At 43.7% G+C, this 13,590-nt stretch overlaps 1 protein-coding gene across 2 annotated transcripts in view; it reads right to left on the bottom strand.

Moving 5' to 3' along the window:
* The window catches only part of SPTBN1 (spectrin beta, non-erythrocytic 1), a 196,865-nt gene that overhangs the window by 28,730 nt on the left and 154,545 nt on the right, over positions 1-13,590 (bottom strand). For both annotated transcript variants that reach the window (XM_077772353.1, XM_077772354.1), the window contains 4 exons: positions 13,309-13,511; positions 8,014-8,104; positions 2,659-2,805; positions 1,561-1,824 (listed from right to left, as the gene is read on the bottom strand). In XM_077772353.1, coding sequence (XP_077628479.1) covers positions 1,561-1,824; positions 2,659-2,805; positions 8,014-8,104; positions 13,309-13,511 — 705 coding nt within the window. The remainder of the gene's footprint in view (positions 1-1,560; positions 1,825-2,658; positions 2,806-8,013; positions 8,105-13,308; positions 13,512-13,590) is intronic.

Raw genomic sequence — 13,590 nt, 5'->3', positions numbered from 1 at the left:
GAGCCCACAGTCCTATAAAATGTTTGTTTTGAGCACTGGTCAAAATGGAAGAGTGAATAGTAATTTATATAATGGAGAACCCAAGAAAGGATTCTTAACATCTATCAAACGATCAATTAATCCCTTCCCAGGATTTTTAAACTCAGGAACAACACTCAAGTTTATCCAGGAACTCATAAGGCAAATGACAAGAGAAACAAGAATTAATTATGGGGAAAGGACAGTCTTCATCTGCTTGTTCAAAAGCCATAACAATGTTGGAAACCCATTTAACCATCAGGAAAAAGTAGTGTCTTTTAAAAAAAATTTTTTAAATGTTTTATTTATTTCTGAGAGACAACATGAGCAGGGGAGGGTCAGAGAGAGGGAGACACAGAATCCGAAACAGGCTCCAGGCTCTGAGCTAGCTGTCAGCACAGCGCCTGACACGGGGCTTGAACCCACGAACCGCGAGATCATGACCTGAGCCGAAGTTGGACACCCAACTGACTGAGCCACCCAGGTGCCCCTGGAAAAAGTAATGTCTTAAGGTTCCAATTCCTTTAGGCAAAAAGAACACTTCATGTCATCATCTTCTCTCAATTTCTTCTATCAGGAGGTTGATTATTCTCTTTCTTAAATACTGGATCAGCAGGTGAAAACATACTAATTGCTTATCTACGTGAGGAAAATGAGCCAAAGTGAAAGCAGAGGAGTCTCACTCAGGGAACGACACACTGGGAATACCATACACCGAGGGCTGAGAAACGGAGTGGGGGCTGTCCCATCAGGAACAAACAGGCTCCTTTCTTAGGTAGGGAAGTAAGTAGCCATGAATAAAAACAGTCGTAACGTAACTCCTTAATGCATAATAATGTAGGCAAGTAACTGCATCACTTAGCAAAGGAAGGGTGAGGATCACTCTGAAGAAACAAGCCGTAGCACTCAGCAAATACACTTCCACAATGACTGATTCAAAGCAGAACCGCTGGGCCAGGGACTCAGCCACACGCAGCAAAGCCAGCTGGGAAAGCCACTGGAAACTTCTGCCACCAAACTGCTTTTCCTGAACCTCACCAAAGCTGTTTACTCACCAGTGTGAAGTAAATGCATTTGCCTTTAGAATGCTCTACCATGATGTCCAAAACACAAATACATAAATAAAATTTATTACCTAAAAAGTACCCTGACAACTCAGACAACTGACACATACCTATTAGATGTTATACAGCAAAGTATGTGAACAGGATTTCTTTTCCTTGTGTAAACCACAGAACTGAATGAAATGCATATTTACTCAACTGCTAAATGGTGATATAATCCATCAACTAAGATGATGACCAAAAAAAAAAAAAAAAAAAGGACTGCCATACATAGACACCCAGTATTTCTCCTAACATATGTCTTTCCAGTTGATTCTAGAAATGTCCCATGATGCTGTCAGGACAAACATTTTGCTGGGTTAAAACCCCTTCACACAGAAGGCAGGTGGTTGAGAACACAGTGGGTGAGTTAGGGCTGTAATGATCACGGCAATAAAACAGAAAGAGGCCCAAGTATGTGGCTGCCTGGCCCACTTGCCTGTTGTTTTTTAAGCAGGATGTTGACACTGGTCAGGTCTTTGCCATAGTCATCAGACTGAATCTGACTCTCCAGGCCATGCAGCCATTTGTCCAGATCTGCACAGCTCTGGGTGAAAAGTTCAGCCTTGTTAGCATCAAAGAGCCGCTGGGCCTTGGTCTGGGTGGTGGACTCGAGGACTTCCCACATGTTATGTAAACCAGTGAGTTTTTCCTTCACCACAGCTTCCGTCTCAGGCTTTTCTGAAATGAGCTGCATTCCTTCCTGGAAAACATCAATAAATACAGTTTGCTTGAGAACAAAGGTCATTGTGAAAAACAACCCTAAGATATTTAATCTGTGATTCACCTATTCATTCATATATGGTTATGGCTTAATAAGATGAACAAGGGTCTGGTCTATGTATACATGGTTTTCCAAAGAGTGCAACAAGAAACGACTGCTGCGTGATGAAATTCTTTCAACAAGGGCAATGGGAAAATGCTAATGACTTATGACTTCCGCTCCATTTGGTCCCCAAAGATGGTAACACATCATTTTAACCATTGAGAGTCTGAAACAATATAAAAAGTCTGAGGAAAAGAAGGAAGGGTGGGGAACTTCACCTTCGTGTTCAGTTATGCTGTACAGAATCTCCCTGTGCCAAGATAATACTAAGTTATCATAATACACAAGAAAAATCAGCAAAATTTAAAATATGTAATACTTCTAAATTCTGTGCAAAGCATCAGTCTCTGTCACGGTCCAGGACACATGCTATGATCAAGATGGTGGGGACTCTGTCTCGGGGGCTCACAGCCCATCATCTACAGCAGGTGAGGAAGACACAGAACAACTAGCGCTCACTGAAAGACAAATCAAGCATTTTGCACCACACCTGGTTGGGTTTCTGCTGTTCTCCCTTCGACTAGGTTAAAGTTGGCATTTGGTTAGTGGGAGAAGCCCTGCTTCCTACAGGGTGACTTCGGGATGGGATCAGATGGATTCAAAAATGCAGGAGAATGGGTTTAAGAGAAGAGCTCGTTTCTCGCCTGGTTCATTTTTTTTTGCCATGGCCACACCACACACATGGGAGTCTCATCCAACATTTTAACTCACCTTCTCAATTTTGTCAAGCCATTCTTTGTTCGATGCAAGTTCTGCCATAAATGCTTGATGTTTTAACCATTTACTGTGCAGATTTCTGGCTTCATCGTAAGACATGTCCTGGGCGGTAAGCATCTTTTCATTGATCCAAAGAGATAACTAGGAAAAACAAAAATCAAAAGGGTTTCAGAGACTGTAATCACAGACATCAGCCTTTTTTCTGCCTGGAAAGAGTTGTGTTATGTTGTACTACACATACTGCACGTTTCCAAGGCAACAGACAACCAAATATTTACTTTACAACTCTGACCCGTCATGACAGGTTATCTCTATTGTACGGGAGATGTACCTGAGCCTTGCTCTGAAGTATCTAACACTAACTCCATAGGTACAAAAGCTCTCTGAGCCAGCCTTCAAAGTGTTTGGCAAGCACAACCAGCCTTTTCCCTCAAGGCTTGTGTTTAAAATTCTGCCGTAACCGGTCCAAGTCACAATCTTCTTTCTCTTCCAAATACTTGTGCCAGCTATACCATGTTAATCGCAATTAACTGTCTTTTTTTACTCTGTCCAGTAATCTTTTTACTCTTTTAGTTAGTTCTATTATATATAAAAAAGACCAAACACAAAACCACTGCTCTTTGATCCCTCCCCTCCCTTCACAGCGTATCTATGGGAATGCCAAAAAGCATAAATAACTTGCTCACTGTAGGAGCAAGCCAACAACGATGCCCCCTTAAAGTTTCCTTCAAGTTCAAGTCACCTTCACCTTTTTTTCTATAGCCTCTATTTCTCTAAAGAACCTTCCATTCAGACCAAGAACACTCCACAGGATTTGATTTTGAGACCCAACATGTCTACTTGGATCTGAGCTCTGCAAAGCATCACAAAGCCTGCCAGTTGCTGACAGATCTAAGAAGGGAGTTCTCTCACGAGGCTCAGGGTGGGAGTCGGCCCAACGCAAGGCCCTGGACACCTTTCTCTTGCTGGCTTTCATCCCAATTTGCTCGGCTTCTTACTGCCTGCCTGTAGTTGGCCATGCCAGGTCCTAATTCCTACCCCATACACAACACTAACCCGGGAAGAGCTTTTTGTTTGCCCAAGAGAAAGATACACAGAGGAATGTAGGATCAGAAGGAAAAGTTTTCGGAGACTATATCCCTTCTCCATGTGACCATGAGAAGCTCACTTCTTACACCAGTCGCTGCCAAAACAAATTTGCACCCCAAACCCTTATGGTCCAATCTCCAAGGTTTAGAGATTTCTGTGCCAATCTCCAAGGCAGAGAAAACCAAAAGAACATTTACAGGATCAACATTTCCAAGGCCATTCATGCACTCACACTCAGGGCTGCTGCTAGGAAAGGCTTCCCCACAAACGTGTGTAAATAATAGAAAGTCTGCTCTTTAAAAACAATGTCAAGGAAGGTGACACAGGTCACAGGAGCACCCCTGTGCTCTGCATGTGGATGAACTCCCAGGCACCATCTCTACTTTCTCAGCATATTCACCCACTGTGCAGAAGGGGATGGAGATAGAAAGCAAAAGGTAGTGAGATCTAGGCTGTCCTTCTTTATTGAGGTGAAGAACCAATAAATCTCATAAAGCCCTTTGTAAGCTAGGACCACAGACCGGTTAAGCAACAGAGACACTAAATTTCCTACTTTAAAAGAATTACCTATTTTCCAGTTACCTGAGTTGGTAAAACCTGAAATACTATGGCCATTCATTCAGTCCAAGGGGGAAAGAGGTTAACTTTTCCTGTGTTTCACATACACACGGATTACACACAATAGAAGGCATTTATCCAAAGTGCAAAGGACATTCACATATTTTCGCTATTCATAACCACCTACCCAGAGAGAATTTTTTAAAAAAAAGAGAGAGCTACATAAAAATCAGAGGCTTATAAACAAATCTGCTCTTTGCTGAACACATCATCCTACAGATAAGGCGTCATGCAATACAGCACAATGAAATGGATCTATGGAACTTGCTAGCTCATCAGCCCTTCATCAGCATTCTGGAATCAGAAGTGCAGTTATTATTTGTGGGCATTTACAAAGGTCATTTAAGAATATACTCATTCTCTGCAGAAAAGAACACTGCACAGATTGGAAAAGGATAGGAAAAACGCTTTGATCACTGAATCAAGCTTTTCAAAGCAGAGCAACGAAACTTGCTATCCCCAGTGCCACACAAGTCTAGTTAGCCTGCCCCCCTAAAAAAAACACATCCGTTTCTGAAAACAGGAGCTATGCTATGAGGGAATAAAACAGAAATGCAGTTAACTCCTAAACCATTTCCCAGGATTTCACATCAAAATAATACTACAAAAATTATGACGTTCTCAATATCCCCATCTACAACTGGGGAAAGGGGAGCCCATGCAATAAACCTCCCCATCCAGGCAGGGGTTAATGGGAGTGGCAACCAAGGCAGATCTCCCAACCCCTGCTTGCTCCAGCCAAGGCATTCAGGAGGAAGGGACTCTGACAGGGACAGCTTGGATTCCCTAGACTTTGGATCATACCAGTAGCCAGAAATGGTACTAAATCTGACCTCTGGGTGCTCTGTTAAGTTTCTAGAAGCACAGTAGGTAGATTTTCAAATGCAAAGCTGGTCCACACACAAACTCCATTCTCAGAGGTCCTGGCTTAAAAGGTATGTATTTTAATGAGGCTGAATGACACAGAGCTCATGGCCAAAGAAAACTACATTCTAATGCTTTGCCTGCACTTCTATGTCAAGAGTTTTGGAGCCCCCAAACCTACCCTAAATTCTATCACTACACAGAAGCTGTACATGCTGATGTGGGAGGGATGGCATCCCCCAGCAACTATGGTTATAGTAACTTTTATTTTTTTATTACTTTTTGTTTAGAGAGAGAGCAGGCAAGGGGGAGGAGAGGGGGAGAGAGAAAGAGAGAAAGAATCTTAAGCTCCATGCTTAGCTCCGAGCCCAATGTGGGACTCAATCCCATGACCCTGGAATCATGACCTGAATCAAAATCAAGAGTCAGATGATAACTGACTGAGTCATCCAGGTACCCCTAGTTGTACTTTTTTTTTTTTTTTTTAACATATATTGAGAGAGAGAGGATGAACGTGCACGTGAGCACGGAAGGAGCACAGAGAGGGAGACAGAGAATCCCAAGCAGGCTCCTCACTGTCAGCACACAGCCCAACGAGGGGCTCAATCTCATGATCATCAGATCATGACCTGAATCAAAATCAAGAGTCAGATGATCAACTGACTGAGCCACCCAGGCGCCCTGAGTTGTAGTAACTTTTAATGAGGCTCAAGGAAAGAAAGGCTAAACCAGGAAGACTCGGCAGAGCAATTACAGAGACCTGCACATCATTCCCAGTATGTAAGAACCCAGCCAAAATCTTTCTGCACATTGTGAGGGGAAATCCCAGCAGGACTCAGCCCTTGAGGCATGCCCAGCAGTCACTGGTGCATGTTAAGGAGTGAACTTGTAACCAACAGTACTAATTTGGAACAAGTGCTAACAGAGCTCTAATGACCTACTAAGACTATTTCCTGTGACTCTACTGGGAAGGACTATCATTTTACTCACTTACTTTCCCCATGTTTCCACTTATGAATCCACGTGTGTAAATGGAAAATAGGGAAACTCCAAATGGGTTTCTCTCAAGGGTCCCTCTGGTCTCCTTACTTCCTGCTCATTTTCCAGCATTCTTTTCCCCAAATTTAGCCTAGGTTCGTAAGTTTCATCTCATTAAACTTACTTTGTAAGCAAGAGTATGGAATCCTACTGGCTCCCCCATCCCCCTGTATGGGCTGAGGTTAAAATGAGTCATCACTGGTATTACAAGGGAAACATCAAGGGGCAATACAGGGACCTCCAGTGTGTGGAAGGCACAGCCCAGGCTGCAAACATCTCCTGACCCCTCCCATGCCTAAGAGTCACTTGGTACTCACTGTGGCACAACATGCAGCCCTATACAGCTAACTTCAGATCCCATTACTTTCCTCTATGTCCTGTCTAGGGACACAAATACCTCTTTAAATAAGCATCCTATCCAAATGCGTTATTATACATGGGTGCTGCTTGAAGAGGCACTCCTGTCTTCTGCCTGTCTGGCCCCAGGCAAATCCCCCAGAGACCTACATTCATCAGAGTGGCATGGAAAGCTGACAGACCCTAAGCTACATAGTTTAGAGGTCTTTCCTTCTGAAAGTTTAGCTGCTTGAGCATATTGCAAGATTCACAGTAAGAGAGCAGCTGAATGGATATGAAGGATCACTTCTGTTACACACAATCTAACATGACTGCTATTAGGGCTGTACTTCTTCTAACACACAGCCAGACATTTGCATGCAAGGTGTTGAGATGATTTCAGTCAGTCACATTCTTCACACACGACCCGATCCTGTCCCCACACCCTCCAATATCCTTCCCCAAAGGCCTCTGCAGCTTCACTTGGATACTCCTCATCCCATTCATGCCTCTGAGGGGATTTAACCTAATAAACCAGAGAGGATGGAGTCTCACACTGTTATTGTCCGGCACACAGAAAAATGCAACATGCTCATGAACTCTCACATGTGACGGCAGCCAGATGCTTTCTCCAACTAGCTTGCAGAGAAACTGCATTTTTCTGGCTAACTTTAGTTTTCCAAGTTTGTTTGTGCACATATCAGGGGAGCATGAAATGGTATAAGAATCGTCAGATTACTACCACATGTTAAAACTCAAAAGTTTGAAATCAAGAGTGCTGCTCTTGGCATGTTAGACACATATTCAAAGAACCTGAAAGATAGATATTTCAAAGTCTTCAGTGAATAGGAAACTCAGTCTGTATTTTTTAAATCGTTGCCTCTTACCTGGATAGCCAGTTTCAGTATCCTGTAGTTCTTTCCTGCCATGCCACTAAGTGTACATTACTTTAAATAGTTAAAACATGGCAGCAAATGTGTCTAGAATACAGAATATCCTAGGGTGTCACTGCCTTTAACAACTGGAATGCTCTAGATCTGCAATGTCCAACATGGCAGCTGCTAGTCATAGTTGGCTACTGAGCACTTAAAACACAGCTAGTTTGACAGAAAAACTATACCCTGATTTCTACTTAAGTTTGATTGATTTAAAATGAAATAGCCCCACGTGTGGCTAGGGTCCACTGTCATAGATAGCAGAGTCCTGGATTATTCTAGATTATAAGAATCTAGTTACTCAAAGTGGTAGCCTGCAGGCTGGAGAACTGACCAGAACTGCCACACTGCCCCAGCTGGAAATAATGAATTTCTGGGCCTCGATTAATTTTATAATTCAAGAGCTCTTCTGCCAAGTGCTCTGGATCGCCTTAGAAGCAAGGAAGGGAGGGGCTAAAGGGAGACGTACCTCCTGACAATCTTGCAGGAATTTCTGAAGATCCCGGTTGTCCTTCAATCGCATCAGAAGCTCACTGGCTGCCTCACGATTCTTCCTATGTCTGTTTACGATTATAATAAAAATAACTTAAAAAAAGGAAACAAAGAATCTTGAAATACCAATTTTACAATGCCTTTCCTGGGTTTCTATATATGATGACAGCAGTACGCCTGTACAGTTTTCATTAGGTCAAAAAGATAAACGAGAGAATTTAGCATCCTCCAAATGAGTAAGCCATGGTACAAGACCTAAATACCTGCCCAAGCCACAAGACACACAGAGGATGCTGTCAAATGAGCTGTATAAATCCAGTGCTTCCTANNNNGGGGGGGACCCCTCTGAGCATGCACTGTGTACAAGTCTTCATCTGGGGCACTGCAGGAGACTCTGAAACTTACCTTCAAGGAACTGGGATAAGAAAATATAGACAACCATACAACGGGCTTTCAATTAATGTCTCCTAGATAAGTATTTTCCCATCTTGAGAAAAAACTCCCTCCAAAGGATAATTAACCAAGAATGAAAACTTTTGAGACCTGTGAGATTATCTAGCTACTAAATCCCACTTTATTTTTTTTTTTATTTTTTATTTTTTTTCAAATATTTTTATTTATTTCTAGGAGAGAGAGAGAGAGACAGCGTGAGCAGGGGAGGGTCAGAGAGAGAGGGAGACACAGACTCCGAAACAGTCTCCAGGCTCCGAGCTGGCAGTCAGCACAGAGCCCGACGCGGGGCTCGAACCCACGAACCGCGAGATCATGACCCAAGCGAAAGTCGGACGCTTAACCGACTAAGCCACCCAGGCACCCCTAAATCCCACTTTATTAACAGGTAAGGGTTACCAAGGTTTAATTTAGCTAAAGCACAAAATCTAAAGCAAAATTGCTAGGAGCTGCTGAATCGGTAAACAACAAGGGAAATGGGGTGCTCACTCCCCAGCCTGAATGTTGCCCACAGGGCCTCTTCGCACATACCGCTGAGGTGCCAGAACTTAGCAGCAGACTTCCTTCATGCGCCCAGTGGCTTAGGCTCACCGGAGATGGTGAAGAACAGCTATGCGAATGCTGGGAGTGCCAGGAGAAGGATGGCCTTGCCACAGTATGGTGGCGAAAGGGGAGAGCCACAGCATAGTTAGAATCAAGCAGCATTGCTCTAATACAGCTTCTCCGATATTCTCGAGGAACCTAAGCCAGCCAGCCAGTCTCAGAGAAGAACATTAACTGCGGCAGAGGAGGACGCTGGGTTTCCACTCTAACTCTCAAAGTCATCTCCTGCTGCATTTGCCTGGGTGAGGTCTCTGCTTTGGCCCCCGTGCAGGAGGAGGAAGACCATGACCTGATTCTCTACAATGCCTAGAAAGAGCAGCTCAGGGAGCACTAGCTGCTGACTGACTTTTAAGAACCTTCCTCGGGGGCAAGAAAGATCATACAGCCACGCCGTGGGTCCCACGGGCTCCCAGTGAGTACTAGTAGAGTAAGGGACCACAGCAACACTGCCACTACCATGTGCATGGGGAGCGGAAGGAAATGCTCTTGGCTCCTACAGGACAGCTGGAATGATATGAGTGGAAGGAACAATGCCAAGTGTACACTAATCACACAGAATGACTTTCTCTCTCTCTCTCTTTTTTTTTTTTTTTAGCTGAAAGGGGTTTTATAGGTGCAGACACAGGGATCTTAGTATGTTTAATCACTTAGGTAAAGTACAAAAATAGAAAAATACTTCTTAAATAATGCATGTTCACTGGCGCTGATTAGAAAGCAAAAACTAAAAAGGTATGTGCTAGGGGTGAGATTCATGGTTGTAGCTTCTCCTCCAACGTTTTTAACACGCTGCTGCTTTCCTAACAACAAAAACTAAAGGCCACAAACTCCTAACTGCACGGAGATCCTTTCTCAGATACCAAAAATTAAAAAAAAATTACTTAAAGACTGTTAGTGTACTTGGGCTAGAGCAATTAGGTGTCTAAAAAAGTGGGTAGGGAAGGAATGTCTAAAAAAAGTTTTCTAAGCCCCTGAAACTCAAATTCCAGTCACTAATTGTAGGGAGTTTTAGAATATAAAGCCAATCTTCGGGAGGAAGGTAATTTGAGTTGGAGTCCGCACAAAATCCAGGAGTTCCAGCCTTTAGTCAGAGGGCTTGAATAAGAGCATCCTAATCCCTTCCATAGCATCACATCCAAGTGCTCAGAAAGCAAGGAAGAACCAGAAACTGACAGCTATCGGAGGAGATACATCCTTGAAGCTCAAGGCAATAGTGGAAATAAAAGTAACTTCAAATACTGGGAAGACTCACCAAGACAGAAGCAACCAGACAGAATCCTGAATGTATCTTACATATTGAAGTCACACATATACAGCAGACTTCTGTCTGGCCAGTCTTTCTCTTCTAGTGGGACCAGGAAGAAGGGAAAAGCCAAATGGTGCCTTAGGCCCCGTGTCCAAATGACACTGATCTACGAGAGGGTATGATGATGGCTTCGAAGGGATATGCGCTCTGCAGTGCAAAAACAGCTACACGGGCAGTGGACACGGTTGCTGACTCAGAGAACCCTCGAGAGAAGTCAGTGTGGCTTCACTGCTCACCAGTGGTAACCAATGGCATTCAGAGAAGGCCTTTCAAGGTTGGATCATCCATTTAATTGTAGGGAAGGACCATCTAAAACTTGGCCATAGTTTCCCACAGTCCTAAGGGTACTCTTTGTTTGGGCCAAGGCTAAGTCTCTTGCTTTGTTTCCATCTCTCACCTCCTCTCCCTATAACACAACTCAGAAGCTCCTTCATCCTGAGGCAGATACTGCTGGGTCTAACTCTGGTTCTTATAAGTAAAGAACCACAGCTGCTTAAGTAAAACAGATGGATAATATGTAAGCTTATTTTCCCGTGTGAGATAGGGTCTGGCTTTATGAAGCTGGATCCTGTTTCCTTGCTCTCCCAGTACTGCAATGTTTCTGGAACTTCTTTCAAGCCAGGAAGCTCACCCAGGCACACCCCTGGGACGGGCTTGGACAGCAGGCTACTTTCCACCGAGGCATGAGCACTTTAAAGGTCACTTGTACCCCACCCACATCTGTTAACAAAACCAGTGTCTTTGTTCTGGTACTTTTTCATTTCAACAAACTCAGTGATCATTGACAAGATTTCCAGAACATAAGCCCATTATAATGATTTTTGGATTTTATGGAAATTGCTTCACAACAGCATCAAAAAGTTTCTGGACAGGGGGTAAGATCTGAAGATTTAGATATTTATACTTAGCTTGTGCCCCCACAGCACCTGGAATTCACATATTTGTGTATTTTGATAACAGACAAGTATCTTCTGGGGTCAGTTTTTGATCTTGAGGCCTCTGGAGATATTAAAGTGAAACCAGAATTCATTTAACAACAGCGTAGACCTCCTGGGGGCAGATCAACAGAAAGCCCCCTCTCCCTTCCATCTTTCTTACATTTATGGATAGTATTTTCCATTTCTTGTGCTTTTTTTTTTTTTAAGTAGGCCCTTCGCTCCGTGTGGAGCCCAACAGAGTACTTGAACTCATGACCCTGAGCTGAGATGAAGAGTCAGATGCTTCACCAACTGAGCTACTCAGGCACCCCTCCATTCTTCCTCAAGACGAAAGTCCTAAGAAGGCTTTGGAACCCCAGGAGCTCAGGTTCCAAATCAAGGGCAAAAGGAAGGTTAAACCACAACCAAGGGCTGCTGAAAAGTTCTCTCATATGCAGGAGTCTCCACTCTTGACAACGTCACCTGCTTCCAACACCCCCTCACAGCTGAGGCACCAGGGGACATATAAATACACGCAGGAAACTGCACGGCGGCTGCACGTCTGCCTGGAAGCACGTGTCCCTAACGGCCAAGCCCGCCTTCAGGAAACCAGCTGTGTGCATCTGATACAGATGAACATGAGGTATTATATTTACAAAATAATTGGAGACTTAACGTCAGGAAAAAAGGAAATTCTTTTTCTCTAAGTTAAGAATACCTGGCTTAATCTGTATTTTTCACACTCACTCAAGGGTTTGGTGGAGGGATTTGTTTTTTCCTTTTTTGTAGCTGTTTGAAAAGCAACAGATACAAAATTATGATTAATATATGTCATACCCTATTCAATAGTAGCACCCTCAGAATGTATGGTTGAGGCTCTGAATCAGTGAAAAAAACAGACTGGAAGTGCTAAAGCCAAAAGCTGAATCTTCATGGGGAGGGAAGAATCTCCCCTTTCGCCCCATCTGATAAAAAGTTAATCTGGCCCAAGGTCCCACGAGACCCTCTTGGACATGGTAAGCAAGGAAACGCTCTAAGCAAGAAGTTCTTCCTTTTCACTGCTCTTGAAACTCAGAAAAGCCGCCCTAAGGAAGAGCTGGTTTCTCGATGATGTCAGTTTCATAATGAGCCCTTAAGAATCCAGCCCAAACTGGGGCCACAGAAGATGAGTTAGAACAGAGGCTAGAAGGCAGACGGGCCAGACCAGAACCAGCCTGTGCTGGTGCATTCAGATCTTGATCTGCCCTGACCTCCCACTTTAGTAACCACCAAGGCACAGTGAGAATTAAGGTACAAACAAAGCACACTGGCCTTCAGTCAGGGGAAAATTCTTTCAGAACTGCAAATAAATGAGTAAACAAATAAATAAAGATAAAAGAGCATCCAATCTTGGAGATGCCTTGGCAGAAGAGGAAAAGGGCTTTTCTCTCATCATGAAAAAATCCTATTAAGGTATTATCCAAGCCAATTTTCTGAGAAGGGTCTGATAACATTCCTTTGTGGCTCTGCCTGGTACCACAGGACAAGGAAACCTCGCTCTCCTCCCTACTGCCTCCGGAAAGATCTCATGTGGATGAAGGAGAACATAGGCTTTGCTGGGGAAATGTGGCTCTCAGAGTCCCACCAGATAACAGGCTACACATCAACTCTCTAAGGGCATGGCTCGTATCCAACTGCTACTTGGCATCACAGCGGCTCTTATAGATCTTTGATTTAGTATTAGTTTGGCTTCTCAAGGCTTCTTTTCTTTTGTGGACACCTGTACATGCCTGACCAGGAGAACCACATTTCCAGGCAGCTATGCAACTGCTCACTGATTTTCTATGAGGCAAGCAAATTTTCTGATAGGTAAATTGCCAGGCCCCCATACTACGCCCACTGGGAAATTTATACCCAGTCCCAAGAACATCTGGCCAGTGATTCAGAGGCTACTCTGAATACTAATCTGAATTTAGTGTTCCCAAGGTGCCAGACTCCCTCAGACATCGGAACACTGTACCTGTCATCAATGGAGTCCACCTTCTCCTGGATGCGATCCGAGTTGATGTTTCCATCGCTCACCAGCCTCCGGCCTGTCTCCACGACAGCATTGATCTTCTCCTCATTGGCATCCATGGTGGTCATGAAGTCCTCTTGTTTTTTAATAGCTGCTTCTGCTCCTTCCAAGGTAGTAGGCATTTCGGTATGGGCCAAAACATATTCCTTTTTCAAAGAGAGAAAACCAAAATCACAGCAGGATATTATGAAATAGAACTCATTTTCAGAATAATGAAAGCAGTTT

This window comes from Crocuta crocuta, unplaced genomic scaffold (assembly GCF_008692635.1).
Source record: "Crocuta crocuta isolate KB4526 unplaced genomic scaffold, BGI_CrCroc_1.0 scaffold830, whole genome shotgun sequence".
In the NCBI taxonomy this organism is placed as follows: Eukaryota; Metazoa; Chordata; class Mammalia; order Carnivora; family Hyaenidae; genus Crocuta; species Crocuta crocuta.
This window is presented reverse-complemented; position numbering and strand designations above follow the sequence as displayed.